At 43.2% G+C, this 19144-nt stretch overlaps 2 protein-coding genes across 4 annotated transcripts in view; one reads left to right on the forward strand and one right to left on the reverse strand.

The window, feature by feature from the left end:
* Nucleotides 1-9536, forward strand: part of LOC135904187 (uncharacterized) — a 99051-nt gene extending 89515 nt beyond the window's left edge. Inside the window, exons 6-7 of the mRNA XM_065434818.2 lie at nt 5823-6174; nt 8216-9536. Coding sequence (XP_065290890.1) covers nt 5823-6174; nt 8216-8606 — 743 coding nt within the window. The 3' untranslated portion in view covers nt 8607-9536. The remainder of the gene's footprint in view (nt 1-5822; nt 6175-8215) is intronic.
* LOC135904224 (uncharacterized) overlaps nt 4174-19144 on the reverse strand; it is a 107277-nt gene continuing 92306 nt past the window's right edge. Inside the window, exons 6-7 of one of the 3 annotated variants that reach the window (XR_010565047.2) lie at nt 5183-5247; nt 4174-4311 (exon numbers count right to left, since the gene is read on the reverse strand). Coding sequence is in view for 1 of the 3 variants with exons in the window: in XM_070527903.1 (XP_070384004.1) it covers nt 5183-5247 (65 nt within the window). In the remaining 2 variants the exon portion in view is untranslated. The remainder of the gene's footprint in view (nt 4312-5182; nt 5248-19144) is intronic. The other 2 variants (XR_010565046.2, XM_070527903.1) reach the window with 2 other exon arrangements.

A 19144-nucleotide genomic window follows, 5' to 3' on the forward strand; every position in this document is an offset into this window, starting at 1 on the left:
TGAAAGCCAAGCGTTGATAGGTATAGCAAAGTAATAAACTATGCACAAAGAAAGGTTAATCTTTTATTGGCAGTGTATGTTAGAATAAACATTCGCTTAGTAAATTTACAAGTGCGATCTCTAACGCACACACAGAAATATGAATATCTGACTTGATTCACAGGGACACTCGCTCTTGCATTGCTGGGAGGATCAAGCGCGCAAGAACACAAGATTGAACATTTCTTTCAGTTTCTCGCTCGCTTCAGCGTGTCTGCTGAAGTCGAAAATACGCAACCTCTAGCTCTAAGCGTGCAGGTGCACCGCGCACATGACGTCAAGATCCATATCGGCTCAACCATCATCTTTGCCTAGCGGAGATTACCTCCCAAATATGGCGCGTCAAAAACGCATGCTCTCAGCCTCAAGAAAGCCCACGTGCAGCCTCGGCCGGGCAAGAGGAAGAAACACGGGGCGCTTACACTGCCCCCTTTCACGCATTGCGAGCTTGGAACCTATACCACGCGCTCACCTCCTCCTTACCCCCTCTCACCGGTACATGCTCGGTCACGTCGCCTCCAGCATTACGTGCGTGGGAAGATGACGTCCATCAAGACATCAGCCTTCCTAGCTCAGCCTCGCAGACTTTCCCTCCCACCCGCAGTATACGGCATGTGGAGCTGGATAGAGCACTTTAACAGGTAGACTTTACTGGGAGCTTCCACCTGGAGCTTCCCTATAATTGCGACCGTACGAGACCAACAGCTACTGAAGCCATAGAAAGCACATTGATGGCATGTTTCATTTATAATTAAAATGCACAAACGATGAGACGAAAGCAAACTCACACTCTGCACAACGCATGCGTTGCTCTAATAATTGAGGCAGGGCGACAGCTGCTCACAGGTTTACACTCCTGGTATCTGTTTATGGGTACGACATCTAGTCAGAGGAGTGTTAGCCAGTAGTATTCATGTGCATGCGCTTACTGTGGAACATCAGTCTGACGCATGGCGTCACGAGTACATTTACTTTAGGAGCAGGCAGATGAACACTTAATCTCTGTGAAAACAGCCCGATGCAACAAAGGCGGAAAAAATTGGAGGACGCTTAAGCTTCGCCTTCAAGAATGGAACGCGACAGCGTTCCCGTCGGCCCGCCAAGGGGTGTAAGACAATGCGCTACGGCGCAGCGATCACTTACGAGGCGCCCCGCATCGGACTTTGCGCCCACCTATCACGCGGTGAGCTTTGAGCAACGCAGCGTTCGGCGCGGCGACGAAACGTGCGCCTGAGCAAACGGAACGAACCAAAGAACTCGGTGTCTCGGAGGGGGAAACGATCTACGCCAGCCAAACGTCGTGTTCGGCACGGGCTGAGAGAGAGATAGATAGTAATCTAAAGAAAGGAATGGCGCTTGATTCTGCAACCCGTGTGGGAGCACGGCGAAGCGTCGTCAGGGGAGAGGGAGTCGGGGCCGCGACGCGCCTGGCACCGGTCCCTGCACAGCCCCAATGCGCGCGTGGCGCGCCACCTGTCGGGGCAGCGCCGTGCATTGAAAGGAGGGGTCTTCTGTGTTTGCCGCAAGATGGCTCTGCGTGTGCGGTAAGCGCACAAGAAATGTAGCGGAAACGTACTTCGCTACGCGTTTAACTGCGACTTCTGTAATTTACATGCTTATAATTACCGATATACAGAGCAGTATAGCTTTCTACGGCACGTTTGTAAGGCAACACCGCCTTCACTAGAGGCGTTTTTGTCCAACTTTGAGCGATCGAACTCGTGGCTAAGTGGTAGAGTCTCAGCCTCACACTCCGGAGACCCTGGTTCGATTCCCGTGCAGCCCATCTTGCAAGTTGTTTTTATTTATGAATTGCCTGCCAGGATTTTTCGCTCACGGCCAATGCCGCCGACGCCGACGACACCGGCTTTTCTCCGACACGAGCTCCTTAACGCTGTCGCGTTAAAACGCTGGACTGGTCGAAGGCCTCGCTTTCGTTGATAATCTTGTTCTGATGGCCTATTTTCATGAGTATTCAATACCAACGCACCCGGTTTCCACATATTTAGACCAATAAGCCCTCCTACGCCACCTTGATACTCCATGTAGGGATTTGGCTGGTCTGATTTGTGTGCCTGATCCTTGCTTGACTACGACATTGTGATGATGGTCGAGCTTGTGACAAAACAACAGACGGGAAGCTGCCTACAAGTGGTAAACAAACACGGCCCATGACAAGGCCTCGAATATGATAGTCGTAATTTCAAGCACCTGGCAAGGGGTAAAGTCATTCATTTGCTTTCTCCTTCTGTCATTAAATGCTAATGTTGGTAAGTTATTTAGGTTCACTCATGTGTACGAAGCTGCCATTGGGTATTCCGGTCACCATCATCATGGTGTGTGCTAAACACGAGGTAGGCATTTCAAAAAATTTTCTTGCGGTTTAACCCTCTCGGTCATTATCGATTTCTCGAACAAATTATTTCTAGTGGCGGCCTGGTGTTGGCTGCTTGCGGGTAAACTATGCATCCATAGCGTAGTTGCTGATGTTTAACGAAAGTGCATTTAAATGTTAACGGATCTTAAGAAGAGATAAGTATACAAGCAAATGTTTGCAGAAAGTTTGCAAATAACATAATTTAGCCATGCTGAATAGCACAAAAGTATCTACAACTAGTAGTTCCATAAGTGTATTTTTGTTAAGAAAATTAAAGACTACTACGCAATGATTTATTGTCGCATTCCGTAAGCTCACATGAAAGAAGTGTTCGCAAGTGGTTGTAGCACGCTTTGAACACATAAAAAGAAAGTTTACTTAAGCCGGTTGGCTCCATCAACCCGAGAATTGACAGAGAAGCCTGCATTAAAATCTTGACTCTATATAATTTACTGAAGGACAGCTTAAATGTATCTTTAAAATTAAGGATGTAATGAATACGTTTCCTCAGGATAGCTGAATGTACCAAAGAAAGTATTGAAGATTGTGAAGATTGAAGAAAGTGATAACTTGCCATTGAAGAAAATTTCATCGCGTAAGAGTAAAGTCTAGCATGAAAACACTTTAAATTAAATATCAAACGCGGATAGAAACTTGGATCCAGAATAGTGCTGAAAAGACGAGCGCAAACATAACACGGCAACCCGGGGCACTACATTGTAACTGCTTACTTCGCGAGACTTGGATGCTTCTTTGCTTACCTATATTGCTTTCTCGCGCAAATCATCACCGGTCTGCTGGATTCTGTACATGAACTGCGTGAAAGGACGCTTAGGAGATATCGTGCTCTTTCAAGGGCACTTCACTCGTCAAGAATAGGTGTGCGTTCTCTCTATACAAAAAAAGGTGAGGCCACCACTGCAACATTTGCGTCAGATGATAAAATTTTATTTCAGAGATTTTTTTTTTAATTTGGAGCTGAGGTGTACGTCGAATCTACGTAAGCCTACGTAAAACATAAGTTATGGGGCCATGATGACTCAAATTGAGAAGGCCGTCCAACACCTGAATAACTAAAATGAAGTATTTAACATTTTCATTATTGCAGGAAGAGGGCATGTTTGTATTACAAACTCAGGAGCAGTTTTATTTACTCACAATCACACTTATTGGAGCCCTTCTTGTGCGCCCGTTTTCGAAAATATCCGAGAGCACATTTTCTTTTCTGAATGCATTACTCATGCAAGACGGCTACGATAGCGCTTATAACTTGACCGAATAGCTTATGTTTCAACTTTCATTGTCATTTTAATTTTAGGAAATACGTAACGGCTAATTTTTATCGCCCTGTGTGTCCTGTTTGCCCTGTGTGTTATCTACAGCATGATAACGGCACTCTATTCACAACACACTAGGCACAAAATGCCTGCATAGGTGATTTTTACTGCAGTATAATTAGGGTTAGATATCTTGCAATCCATACCCGTATATTTCATGCAGAAAATGCTATCTGCAGATTTCAGTGCTCATCCGTGTTTCTTGAATTTGTTCAATCACCAATTTATTTCTTTTATTTGTGGATACTTCAGCCTTGAAAGAGCCATACCATTGAAGGAGCGGAATGAACAAGAAACATTCAAGATTTTTAAACAAGCTTGCGTGAATTGCTTCAGTGGCAGCGAACGAATGTTGCCGGGTAATGAATTCAGGAATTCAATTGTTGACGGAAAAAACTGCGTTTAAAGGAATCAGAGCGCCAAAAAAAGGTTGAGATATTTAGAGAATGGTGACTCGTGTATAAGGGTCTGGAAAAAGTCAAGTAGTTGTCCACAGAGCTTAGGCAAGGAGAATTCATCAACGCATGAAGGAATTTAGGAATTCAAGTTTGCGACGGTCTGCAAGAGAAGTGAGACCCAGTGGGGAAGAGAGTTAGAAAGCGAAAATTCCTTGTCATATATTGTGCAAACAAAATGCGGTGCCTTTTTTGCACTGATTCAAGATTTTTAATGTCAAAGGGTTTGTGTGGGTTCCATGCAAAGCAGCTATAATCGAGGATGGGGCAAATTAGGTTTTTATATGGAAGATGTTAAGGTTCTTCAGGAGCAAGACGGCAATGTACTATGTGAGTAACCTTGTCTTTTAAGGACCTTGTTACAGGGGACACCAATGTGTTTCGACAATGAGAAATCGTGCGTTAGCAGGATACCTGAATATTTGAATTCGTAGACCCTATTGAAAGTAATACTGTTAAAGGCATAGGCAAAGAAAGGAAGATGAGCGGCGTTTAAAGGACATGAAGACAGCTTTGAAAATGTTGATATTCCTTTGCCATGCATTTGGACCTGTTGCAGAAGTCAGCAAAATATTTGTTAAGGACAACATGATGGCATTTTTTATGATATAAAACGCAATTACCACTAATATGGCGTATTCTGCCTGAGCTTTGTACGGACAGATCATTAATATAAAGCAGCAATAAAAGAGGACAGAGCACTGAACCTTGGGGACCACTTGTTGAAACAAGCATCAAGGGTGAGTTAGTAGAACTGAACCATACATATTGCGAACGCTGGGAAAAAAATGTACGATATCCAAGCAAATAAAGATGCACTTTTAGTATAGCGAACAGCTTGTTCATAAGTTTAGGATTTAAAATCACAGGAATATTTTTTTCCTGAATGGAGGGATAATGGCAATCATGAACAGCAGGTTGCCATTATCCCTCAAGAGAAAAGTATATAACAGCTGTGTCTTACCAGTACTCACCTACGGGGCAGCAACCTGGAGGCTTACGAAAAGGGTTCTACTCAAATTGAGGACGACGCAACGAGCTATGGAAAGAAGAATAATAGCTGTAACGTTAAGGGATAAGAAAAGAGCAGAATGGGTGAGGGAACAAACGCGAGTTAATGACATCTTAGTTGAAATCAAGAAAACGAAATGGGCATGGGCAGGACATGTAATCAGAAGGAGAGATAACCGATGGTCATTAAGGGTTACGGACTGGATCCCAAGGGAAGGGAAGCGTAGCAGGGGGCGGCAGAAAGTTAGGTGGGCAGATGAGATTAAGAAGTTTGCAGGGACGGCATGGCCACAATTAGTACATGACCGGGGTTGTTGGAGAAGTATGGGAGAGGCCTTTGCCCTGCAGTGGGCGTAACCAGGCTGATGATGATGATGCTGCTGATGATGATGACCATGATGAGACCGGCAGACGCACTGCATGCTGCGGCTGCTTTTGGCTAAGTGTCATGATTTGTGCAGAGTATTCTGAGAGAACATTTTTGATTGCCCGCTAGCATTTATAAGCGTTCTTTGCGTTTTACCGTGAGTTTTCCATTACTCGCGTGCATTCGAAACAACACTTTCGAGAAATGAAATACATTGATACTGTTGTTATTCGCAGATCATCTGGCCGAATGGGAAACGTTCACGAAGGCACTACTGAGCGTTCACGTTTGTATTCAACGCTTGATCCTGAGCATCTCGGCAGTCTCCCGTCCACCCGGAAACTTCTACCGACGCTTCAGTTTGCGAGACGGAATGGCAGTGATAGCCGTTGAAGTCTCTGCATTTCGCGACCCATGGAAAGACTTTATGTTACCGTATTTGCGTAATCTATGTCGACTAAGAATGGTTGAACAGGCTGATATAGGCTTTCAAGACATTGGTCCGGTAAATTGTGCCGTCCGAGGACAGGAGGTGTTCCGTGAATTACTCCAGATGGATGCTCCTCTCGAATTCGACGTTATGAACAGGTACGTCTTTTTTTATCCATTCTGTTCAGGAAAGTGGTGCCCCAAATATCCGTGCATTCTACAAAAGATTGCATGCGGAATTTACAGGAGAAACGTTTACTGCGAATTGTTGGACGTTTCACATGCATTTGCCTACTCCATCAGTACACGACCTACTCTGCAATTCTTATGACTTTTTAGAGCGCAGCTCTTTGGCGTCCGTTCCTGGGTTTCGCGTCGTCGTCGTCGTCGTCGTCGTCGGCCTCGTAACCAGCTCCGCCCCCCTTTCATCCCCCCAGCGCTAGCAGCGACCGACTGATACCGCTGGATGCCGCTGACGCCGCTAGAGAGTGAAGATAACGTGACTGCATAGAACGCCGTCGCCGCCATGCAGAAAGAGGAGGAAAGGGTCCCCCCCCCCTGGTTCTTAGCGCTGCGGAAGCGAGGGTATCATATTGTTTGTGTCGGCATCGGCGGCGTTGTCCCTGAAACCAACTCCGCAGCTGGGGTTGACTCACTATCGGCGTCAGCGGCATCAGTCAGTCGCTGCTATCTCTTCCCTCCTCCCTTTATCGTGTTGTCCGCTTGCTGCACGCGCTTCTGCCCCCATCGTTTGCCGCTGGGTGTACACGCCGCCCCCTTCCCACCTCTTCCTGCGAGTTTCCGGTTGTCAAAGCGCCGGCTCGAACTTTGAAGTTGGCGAACTGTGCGCCGCAAAGTTGCCCAACGGCTTGCTGGTAGTAGCTGCCTACTTCGCCCCTACCGCACTCACGAAAGACGTCGTGCACCTCCTGCAGCTCGCATTAACCGTCCATCGATCCACACCGATGTTAGTAGTGGGGGACTTTAATGTTGACATAAAGACAAACGGCAATTTCCTAACACTTATGCGGGAGAACATCCCGTTCCTCTCGCTCGTAACGCGTCCCACGGCTGTGACAACCTCGCGAGGCACTTGTATAGATCTCGTCTTTGAGAATCAAGCATTGGTGTACCAAGTCGAACATATATCAGTCTATTTCTCCGACCACAAAGCTTCCTTCATGACTGTCAAGAACTGTTAGTGGAGTCTTTGTTAAAGGAATACGTGTGAAAAATAAAAAAAAAATTCTGTGATAGCGCATACATGTGTTGCTCGATTTCTTTGCCTCAATCTATCGAAAAGGTGAAACAGCTTATTTGCTGCGCTCAAATTTCGCATTAGGAAGTAACGTAATCGTCGGTAATTTTTTTTTCTTTCATTGACCGAGAGACACGCACACATAAAGGCCGAGAGGGAAATAAAAAAAATGGGTTCGATGCCTTGTACGAGGAAAAGGTAAAATGTTTATATACATAGGAACTAAGAAAGTTTTCTGCGGTGGTAGAGCGCTAGAAAAGAGGAATACAAGGATGACACAATGGACGACAGAAACCATTGTGAGGTCTTCGCGGCAGCGCTGCATGGTAGCAAGGTATTACTTTATGGAAGTGCAAGAGTGTCCTGCTGGCAGCACATGACGATCATGGATTTCCATTGGGGCAATACAGTCATCGCTACATTGATTCACTAGAAATGACAACATTGTCGACATTATTCGTTTCATGTCATCCGCGGGCTTTTGAATAAAACCAACGTACACACACAAGTCGGGTTGCTACCTGTAGAAAAGAGTTGCACTTGGCGCCATTTTTTAATGGTTTTGAGCGCTCGTTTGCAATCGCCGTTGCACTTTTTCGCTTTTCAGGAGATGCACAATAATATGGCTTTAAATCCCTGTAAAATTTTTGGTCCGTTTAATTTACCATCCTCTAACAAAATATGTGTACAAGGAAATATGTTTGCTGTCTAATAACAGCACGGGTAAGTTGCTGCGGTTGAGTATGGAAGTTTGTTTGTTGGACATCAGTACCTTCAAGAACACAAAGCTCAATGTGAACGTTTTGGAGTGATGTGGCTCTTGTTGCAACAATGTTCCATTGATATTGCTCCGTGCTGAATTAGTGGCAACCATTCTCTTAGTTGCATTTCAGTCATGACATCAGGTGCGGGCCAAAATTGCTTGTTTATTCTCAATTTTAGAAACCTTGCAAGAATATTGGACACTACCAGAGAGCTGCCCTTTCTGCGCCAGTTCGTAATATGCCTCAAAAACACTGGCACCGGACCATGCTGGCCTCGACAAATATCGCTGGATCTGACGCTTCACTTTTCCACTGACGTTCGGAGACTGAGGTACGAGGTCGACGCAACCTACGCCCACTTCCTGCGTTGCCAGTGTGCCAACCATCGTGGCGTAAGCACAACGTCCGGTGTTGAGACAAGCATAATACCGACACTCAGCGCCCGTCGCGAGCTGACAGGTTGCACAGGGGACTTGGTGCCGTACATAGTTGGTGTTACGCACCCTGCAAAGCATGGGACTTATGTTATTCATGTGCTTTCCGTTGTTTTTATGCGTGACGAAGATTAGCTTCAGTATATTTGAGAATCAGAAGAGGGTTTAGACGAACTGCAAAAGATTTTGGAAAGATATCGGCAATTTCTGAGAAAAGTAAACGACGCCATTCCCGCCGTTGCATGGCACTGCCCGCTGATCTAAAAATGTGCCTGAGATGAGATAGGCCAGCAACATTGTTTCTTGCAAGTGCACAATTTTTATACATTGACAAACTTACGTTTCCCTTGCGTTAGAGGCATGCGAAAATGTAGAGAAGCTATCGAGATTTTGAAAATAATTTTTGTTTGCTGCAGTGCTAACAATGAGATCGAAATAAGGCAGGCCGCTTACGTGAAGCAAAAGTGAGCCTATTACAACAGAGAACAATAACTGGATGCTAGATGAAAGCACTTTTAAATGTATGCCGTCGGGTTATGTTTAAATGTTTCCACAGGTGCGTTGATGCAGTGACGGCTTCTTTAAAGCAAAACTGCCTGATGGATGTCAGGATTTTTTTAAATGCTTGAAGAGCTGATCTGTAAAATATCAAATCTAAACACAGAAGCGTCTTTGGAGTAGTTATTCAGGTCCATTCATGAGAAGAGTACCGAACGCCTCATTTTAGACAATAAAAACGTACGCGTATTTTCATATCCAAATGGCTGCCGTTTCCACCTCATTGACGCAGCAATTAGATCGTATAGTAAAGAGGCTACGCTGTAGCAAAGGCTCGCTGGTGTTGCCGTATGACTGAGAAAATGGGCGTCTTACACGCAGGAAAATGGACGCTATGAGAAACCTTACTCGTGATGGTACTAGGCTCAAATCACCCCAATGTGCTAAATTGACGTTGCAGTGATGGTCCCCGTGACTGATGCTTAGCCAAAGCAGCTACGCGGATATTTGAAGGAAGTCATTGAGCGCTCCAGCAAGTTCGCATGTGTGTGTGTGTGTGTGTATATATATATATATATATATATATATATATATATATATATATATATATATATATATATATATATATATATATATATATATATATATATATGTGTGTGTATGTATATATATATATATATATATATATATATATATATATATATATATATATATATATATATATATATATATATATATGTGTATGTATATACATATATATATATATATATCTTACTTTCTAAGTGCCGCAATCTCGCAATTGCACAACATAGAGGGAAGACACATTAACCTCGTTGGATTTGTTCAAATGCTTTCATTTACCCCAGCTGCTGATTTTCATTGCACGGATGCCTTCAGTCGCTTTCTATGTTATTTCTTTGTGTACAGTCCTCATTTCGGAATTCTATACAACGTCTATCTGCTTTTATTACATTTACGATTGTTGAAAATACATTTTATCCCATTTTATTTGCCTTGTTATTTATGTTGGTGCGCTTGATTTCTCCTTGATTTTTTCCATCTCGTAAAAGAATAAAATGTACGTGTCCTGCAGGTTCTTAAGGCTGATGGGGTGTTTTCTTTTCTCAAGTCCGCCATGCTTCATAGAAAGTGACTGTGGGCTGTAGAAACATACCTCTGTATTACCGCTTTTGTTCAGAATTCTATCAGAAGGTTGAAATAGTAACTCTTGGACAAGTGAAACTGATTGAGAAGCCACAGTAGTAAGCGCTGGTACATGCAGGTCAAAAGGGAACTGCTCGTAAAATTTGTGTTAAGCGCAGAAAAAAGTGGTTCTCGTAGATAGGCGATCTATTTCAATGTATTTCACTTAAAATATAGACATACTGTGTGGAATATACGTGGTTTGCGTCTTTGAACAAGTGCATGGTATGTATTACATACGTTTGCTGGTAAAAGTTTTTCCCCCCACTGCTTAAGCAAGCCATGTCATTGTAAGCAGCGAAATAAATTGCTCATATTAGGCGATTGTATGAAAAACAAGCTTTTCGGTTTTTATGTCGTGTCGTGTACATGAAAAACGTCTCTGTCATGAATGAAGCTGAGGTTCATATTTGTATTGAAAAAACAGACTGGAGAACAAGCAATTGGCAAATACGGCGTCGATTCTAGGAACGCTAGAGGAGAGATGCTAGCAGAGTTCGCAGAAAGGAATAAGCTGCGAATAATGAACACCTTTTTCGGGGAGCGTAGCAACATAAAGTGGACCTCGAAAACCCTAATTGTGAAATAAGAAATAAAATTGACCTAATACTTTCTACTGATCCCAGCATTGTGCAGGATGTGGAAATGATAGGTTGGATAAAGTGCACTGATCATAGGATAGCGAGGGCTAGGATTCACCTCAATAAAAAAAAGAATGAGCAGAATTAGTCAAGAAGGCACAGGTCAACTTAAAAGCAGTAAGGGTTAAAGGAGACAAATTCATGCTGGTACTTGCAAGCAAATATGCAGCCTTACAACAGAGATTATGACGTAAAGCTAATGAATAAAACCATAACGAGGCTCGCCTAAGTGGCAGCAATTGAAGTAGGAGGAAAGGCACCAAGGCAACCAGTAGGCAATCTCTCCCAAATAGCAAAGGAAATAATAAACAACAAAAACAGAAGGTGTCCAACTGTCAAAGCTGATCAACAAGGGGTTAATAATGGATATTCGAAACTATAACATGAGAAGGACTGAGGAAGCCGTAAATTATAGACACAGTCTGAAATCAGCGAGAATGAAACATGGCACATGACAAACCAAGTTATATGCGCTGAAAGATAGGCAGGGTAATATCATCAGCAATCTCGAAGATACAATAAAAGAAGCGGAAGAATTCCACACTGACCTGTACAATACCCAGATGAGTCGGGATACCTCCACTAGAAACAGTAATGATCAAGACATAGAAACTCCTCCTATAACTATCGTTGTGGTCAGGAGGGCCTCACGAGACACGAAACGAGAGAGAGCGGCAGGAGAAGATGGTATAACAGTCGATTTATTCAACGGTGGAGGAGACATAGTGCTTGGAAAACTGGCGGCTCTTTCTACAAATAGTCTATCGACTGCAAGAATCCACAAAAAAGGAGACGTTACAAAAGTCAAAAATCATAGGCCCATTAGCTTACCCTCAGTGTTATAATAAAATGTTTGCCAGAATAATCTCCGATAGTGTAGGGGGAAATCTGCAATTGAGTCAACCAAGTGAACAGGCTGGCTTCAGGAAGGAGTTGTATACAACGAATCATATCCACGTCATTAATCAGGTTATCGAGAAATTAGCACAGTACAATGAGCCTCTCTATATGGCAGTGATATATTACGAAAAGACATTTGATTTCGTAGATACCACCAGTCATAGAGGCATTATTTAATCAAGGATTACTGAACGCTTTCGTAAATACCTCGGAAAATATCTATAGAAGTTTTACAGCTACCTTAATTCTACACGAGAAGAGTAGGAAGATACCTATAAAGAAGGGGGTAAGACAGGGAGACACAATCTCTCCAATGATATTCACTGCATGCTTTAAAGAAGTATTCAAACTTTTAAACTGAAAAAGGCTTGGGAGTAGGGATTGAAGGCGAATAACTCGGCAACCTTCGGTTGGTCTACGATATTGTTCTATTCAGCAACAACGCAGATGATTTGCAACAAATGATTGAGTACCTTAACAGAGGGTGTGTAAGAGTGGGGGTGAATATTGATATTCAGAAGAAAAAATAGAGTGATGAATTGCCGGGTACAGGAACGAGAGTTCAGGAAAACCAGTCAGCCTCTAGAGTCTGTGAAGGAGTACATTTGCCTAGGCCAATTAATCACGGAGAAACCTGACGCTGAGAAGGAAGTTCACAGAATAAAAATGGCTTGGATCGCATGCGGCAGACATTGTCAGCTCCAGAGTGGAAGCTTACCATTAGCATAGAAAAGGAAGGTGTACAATCAGTGCATTTCACCAGTGCTAACATAGGGGCAAAGACTTGGAGACTGACAAAGAAGCTTGAGAACAAGTTAAGGATCGCGCAGAGAACGATGGTACGAAGATTTCGTAGGCATAAGGTTAAGGTACAGACAAAGCACTGTTTGGATCAGACAGCAAACGGGTATAGACGATATTCTAATTGACATCAAGAGCAAGAAATTGAGCTGGGCAGGTCATTTTGTGCCCCGGTTAGATAACCATCGGAGTATTATGGTTACAGAATGGATACGAAGAGAAGGAAAATGCAGTCGAGGACGGCAGAACACTAGGTGCAGCGATGAAATTAGTTAATTCGCGGGCGCTAGTTGGAATCGGTTGGCGCAGGACAGGGTAATTGGAGATCGCAGGGAGAGGCAATTGTCCTGCAGAGGACATAAAACAGGCTGATGATTGTTAGTAATGTTGTTGTTGTTGTTGTTGTTGTTGTTGTTGTTGTTGTTGTTGTTGTTGTTGTTGTTGTTGTTGTTGTTGTTGTTGTTGTTGTTGTTGTGAAAACTATCACAAATCAAGACATTGCACGAAGGTGTCATTGCTCAAGGAACAAATAAACCTGCGGCTTCAAACGATAGGTTGCGACAAGTTATCATTGCTAACGTACACTGAATAGAACAAAATTGTTTTTTTTTACCGCAGACAGTATTTTTCAGGTAGAGAGCAGGACGTTCCCAGTCATTGGTGCGTTTGCTGCGCTTTCGTTTGTGCACGCAACACGCAAAACTGATAAGATTAGCGTAGGTCTACACACCGTGGTTGTTTAGCGGCTGTAGTGCTAGTGGCTAAGTACTCCATCGCAGCAAGAGATTCCCGCTACGGTGGCCGCAATTCGATAGGGGAAAAGTCCGAAAACACCCGTGCACTTATATTCAAGCGTACGTTAGAGAAAGAACCCCAGGTGGATTAGGTCAAAATTTCCACAGCCCCCCACCACGGTGTCCCTCATAATCACATCGCAGTTTAAGCCGTAAAACCCCAAGGGCCTTGGAAATCCAAAGTCCACTTCTCTAAACGTTGGCTCTTTCTTATACCTTCTCGTTTTCCTCATCAACCTTTGAAACCAGAATTTTAGTGCTGTCCACTCATTTTGTTCCAGATGGCCTTTAAAGCTGAAGTGTTTATCCCCGCTATGTGTGAGGTGTAAAACTGTGATGTGAACAAGACAGAAGGATCCTGTGCATGTTGTGATGGTGTTGTAAATGTGTTTTTCAACACCTTGCAAAAATGTGTACTTTGTTTTGACAAATAACAGCATTGCTCTGCAAACCTCTTTCAGCAACATTCTTTCGGACCTTCACACTCTCGATTTAAGGATTCATTCTCGAAGTAGGGAGGTTTATCAACGCGCAAAAATTGCCAGATTGAGTTTTCACTCCCATATCTCTGCTGAAATTTATGCTTAGGGCCCACAGCACGCAAGCGCTTTTATAAGGGGGAAGTAAGTCATAATGCCTTGACTCAATCGCTCTCCTCAGAGGGCTTACCAGGCCCCCCGAAGGCCACTCCTTAGTGTCAGAGTTCACTATCACATTGTTTTCAGCATTTTGCCCAATTTCTCTCCTCTGAGCCCTGCCTCACTCACCGTCTTCCACCAGCTTCACGGAAGAGGACTCTGTGACACTCATTTATTTGTTAATACGGTTTTCATGTTACGAGTCTTAGCCAATTAGTTCCCCTGAAAATGCTTCTTTGGTAGTTCATGTCAAAATAAACGCTCACAAAATGTATTTTGTACTCTTCTCCGCTATTACTTGCTTTTGCGTACAACTTTTCTTTTTCAGACTAGTATATATCACACGTTTTCTCAGTTCCTCACTGGTGGAAACAGTATGGGGCAAATGCTATCAAAATGACATTGAGAAATGGTTCGTGGAAATAATGACTGCGTGCTCTTGAGCCAGCGAATATACCGTAGTCATCATACAGCGGGCATCGGCCGAAGCTGGTATCGATAATGGCAATGATGTGGCCCCGCGCTCCGTCTTTTGTTCAGAACGAATTGGCCCCTACACTGGCCTGAAGTTCATAATACCATGGCTCTAACTTTGGGCCAGGATCGTATTGGGTTGCAATTTGCAAAATACTAGCGCTCGACTAAGGCTGGTACCAGATTCTGGTAGAACCTGGCCATGTACGGTACAATGCTCGTATGCATTCTGGGTAGCCTTGAAATTTTCATTTTGCTGTTCATGCCGTATAAAACTCGCTTTGATTTTGCCGGTGAAAGCACGGAGCGAGCGTAGATGTAGGAGTTCTCCGTCTTTGTCGATTCCTTACGCCTTGTAAGTTTCCTTTACTCGCAGTGTTCACGACATTCGGGGCTGCTCAAGGAGGTTCCGGTGTCAATGAAAACTCACAACTGCTAGCTCTGTGGCTAAAACGAGTCTTTGACAATAAAACCGGTCATTCGTAATCCGAGAACAAACATTCGGTAATCGTCTTGCCTTGAAGTTTCACAGCCGATAACATTACATTAGTAATAAGTAAACAGAACGGATCTGTTACATGAACGATTCAGAATAGAAAGTGGCTACCTAAACAAGTAAAGGGGATGGCTATCGTCAAAAATACATCAACTTGCCTACGTTCGAGCTTATAATTGCGGCAATTGAGAGCAAGTAGTTTAGTAAACGGCCTATAAAGGAGCTGTTCGGCTCGGTAGCACTGAAGGCACACTTAAAGAGCCCCTGAAACGGCATGGACAAATTTTGCAGGCGCGTAGGGTATAGCTAAAGTTAATCATTCGCACCACAACTTGTGTGAAACGTCTCATATTAAGAGAGCTATGGACGATTACAAGCTACCCTCCTCCATTGTTGTGCTTTTTCTCCTCAACTCGTTCGCCGAGTGATCGGGGCTAAGCTCCGCGTTCACTGGCTCTGCGTCATGATGGGACGTCGTGCTGTCAACTTCCGATTCTCTAAAAGCGAGAGCGTGAAGCCTTTCCAATGTCTCCGCCAGCTGCTCAGCAGTCGAGCCCAGGCGAGAGCTATCGAAGCAGCGTGCGTTGCGAGAATTCTTTTACAACGCCGAAAGTGTCTGGCATTCCGGTAACCACAGGCGAGCTGAGCGTTTCGACGGATGGCTGGAGGCATAAACTCAAGCTGATGAAGGAACAGCGTATACGAGCCTGAGCGGCATGATCGGTCTGCACGGTCCAACCATCTGCTGGCGCAGAGATTAATCGCCCAAACAAAACGTTAATATTGCTCTAAGCAAGTGTAAAACAATTACAACATTTACAAAAAACAACAGGTTAACCATTAAACAAGCAGTAAAGAATACAGTTAGCCTCTCCTACTGTGTGATTGAGCGCTGTGCCACCAGGTGGCTGCACCGTGCAGACCATTCGCATTTGCGCTTCTGCTCATCCCATGAAACGACACGGTCAAACGGCCAGGCCCTTTCTTCTCCACTTGCGTTTACCCTAATATCTTACTCATGAAACGCTATTGCGTTAGTAATCTTCCGGTGTAAAGTGACGGACGCAAACGCAGAAATCCTGGCGCCGATCGTATAGCGGCATTCCGGTTCCGGTTTCAGCTGGAAAAATTTTTAATCATTCCATACTAAAACAAATAGTAACTTTTGTTGAAAGTAGTTCTCTATTTAACCCTAACCAACATGGATTTAGGAGTGGTTTGTCTACAACACCTCAATTACTAGAGGCTATTCATGACCTAGCATTACCAATCGACAAGCGCGGACAGGTAGACATAATCTTTCGTGACCTATCGAAAGCCTTTGATCGGGTATCGCATAGAAAACTAATCCATAAACATTAAGAGTTTCTGGCATACGGGATTCTTACGAAATGGTTAATAGCGTATTTGTAACGACGTCAACAAATCGTTAGTTTCGAAGGGCAATCCTCAGACTGCAGTGAAGTTTTATCCGGTGCGCCTCAGGGAAGTTTTAGCTCCCATTCTCTTCCTCCACTATATCAACGACATAGCAAATGACATTGACGCAACGGTAACCATGTTCGCAGATGACTGCATTATTTATAAAGCAATACAGACCAAGGATGATCAGGTTGTTTTTAATGACGTACTTAAAAAGATAGCGAAATGTCAGGACTGGCAGATGACGCTAAATGTGGGAAAAAACAGTTTGCATGACAGTCGCGAAAAAGAAAGCACCATTAACCTTTCCATACCAAATTGAGCAAAGAGAACTACGAAGGTTTGAAAAATACAAGCATTTGGGTATCATTATTTTTTCCGATCTAAAATGGAACAAACACCTGTCATACGTAGCAATAAAATCACTCTCAGCGCTTTTTTCCCTCAAACGTTCCCTCAGATGCACTTCACCCTCTACCAAACTACTCGCGTACGCCTCACTCATTCTCTCCGTTATAGAATACGGCGCCATATGCTGGTTCCCATACACTAAATGTGCCATAGGGAAGTTAGAGAGCGTACAAAGAAAAGCAGCCAGATTCATTTCTAATAAATAGCGTCGTCATAATTCCCCAAGTCAACTTCTATGCTCCGCCCGACTCCCAACAATTAGCGATCGTGCTGTATATCTTAGGCTAAAACTCCTGTTCATGTTCCAGAGAAATGCTCTAAAAATAGACAAAAGCAGGTTTTTGTTGCACTATAACTAGAATTTCAAAAACGAAGCACAATGAACAATTATCGAAGTGTAGATTTCTCAATGACACCTTCCGGTATTCATACTTCCCACAGGCCATCACAGAATGCAATCTGTCACCAGAAGAGTTTGTGGATTGTACGACCCTCGATTCTTTTTTTCCTAAATGGTCTGATCATATCTTTGTTGCTACGTGATGAACTGTGGTTTTTACATTGTGCTCTACTGTCACCGAGAATGTGCATTGTCTATGTCGCTGTACGTTTGTGAATAATATTGTTTTTAAACCAAAGGCAAGGCCTCTTGTAAACGACTATCGCTTGACCATGTGTGATATATGTATCTTTACCTTTTACGAATGTACCCTTTCCTACCAAAGCCTTCGTTAAGGCTAGCAGTATGTACTAAAAAATTAAAAGTCGTAGGATTTATACGGACAGCATTTGAAAGCGACCATCCTGAGCTCTTTGTCAAACAGCAAAAGCGATATGAACATTTGCAGACAGTGACAGCCGTTGTGTGGAGTGCAGGACAAGTGGCAATATATGGCAGGGTATTTTTTTCTTTAATGCATCGCGAACAGCTCTAGCATTAATTCTGTTATGAGTATGCTTGCAAAAGCCAACAACAACATTTAAATACAGCGAAGCGCCCCAGGACTTGCATTTTTTTCTTTCTTACTTGAGGCTCGACGAGGTATAGGCAACCCTACTCCTTTGGATCCTATCACCAACACATGCCGAAAATACAATTTTATGCCCGCTTTCAGCTCTCTACCCGTTAAACAATGACATGTGTTTTCCAACACCTATTCAGGGCAACTTTGCAGTTTACAGAGAAAAAGAAAGCCTGCATGGCCCTTAATATTTGTTGAGTATGCGACTCACACAGGAGCACCGGTCACCAGTGTTGGGAAGAATAATAGAACAGATATAGCAAGGGAAGGGAGTGCTTGGAACCAGGCGATCAATTTTTTTATTATTATTCTAAGAAAACCTAAACAAAGCAGACTTCAGGTTTTTTTTCCGAAACTGAACTCATCCAGTGTGAGCACAACATTCTTCCCCAGTGAAATCTAGCATCTTATTTCTCTCTCCGTTTTGGTAGCCTTCTTCGTCAGACAAAATCATTCACTCGCAAAGGGGAGCTAGGCAAGATCCCAGCGGGCATAGGCCAATTTCTTTGGCGAACCGATGCAATTATGTAAAACCCAACATGTTAAAATAGAGAAATGAAAACGTAAATATTATAGCAGTGCATCGGTAAGTATATATCTGTGATAGTACAAAAGATAAAGATTCGTTTTGTCCTTACTTTATTGTGATGTAGGCAAGTTCTTTGCGTATGACGTTGTATTGCGTGTTGTGGAAATCGAAATCACCACGTTTACTAATGTTATCACACTAAGACCCTCCCTGTTTAAGAAAGCATTTTAATTTAGTTAAAAGACGAAGCTTTATAGAATTCGATGCACATTGGTTTGGCCTGAAGGTTAGCATAACCCTTCATTTTATTTGTGGTATTTGGGCCTCTTACTATTTACCTATATTTAATTTGCACACTATAGATACATTAGGCTTTCCCTTGTTTTTTTTACTAAATACGGATTTCTTTGTCTACTTCGTTCGCTTAGAAAATATCTATGCAACCACCTACCCAACGTGACTGCTGCATGGCTTCTGTGATAATTTTCTGCACTGAAGTATCCTGAAACGAATTTTTAAATTTCACTTCTCATGTAAATCAAACTTCCGACCAGATGCATGGAGACCGTTGCTGTCTTTAAGGCTCGATTGTCGTAAGGCTCCATAATACGTTTGAACTATCCCAAGTGGGTCCTACAAATTGGCGGTGATGCCTAGGGTTCTACTACAATTGATGCCACGAGGGAAATGACGTAGTTTAAGCAATTTAATTTTTTCTGTAGTGTTATTGCACAGTTTGTAGTATATTTTGTAGTACCATTGTTTAGCATTGTAGTGTAGTATATTTTGTAGTACCATTGTGAGCTATTGTGTAAACTACGTCACGTTATTACTGCAATGTAAA

This window comes from Dermacentor albipictus, chromosome 10, assembly GCF_038994185.2.
Source record: "Dermacentor albipictus isolate Rhodes 1998 colony chromosome 10, USDA_Dalb.pri_finalv2, whole genome shotgun sequence".
NCBI classification, from domain to species: domain Eukaryota; kingdom Metazoa; phylum Arthropoda; class Arachnida; order Ixodida; family Ixodidae; genus Dermacentor; species Dermacentor albipictus.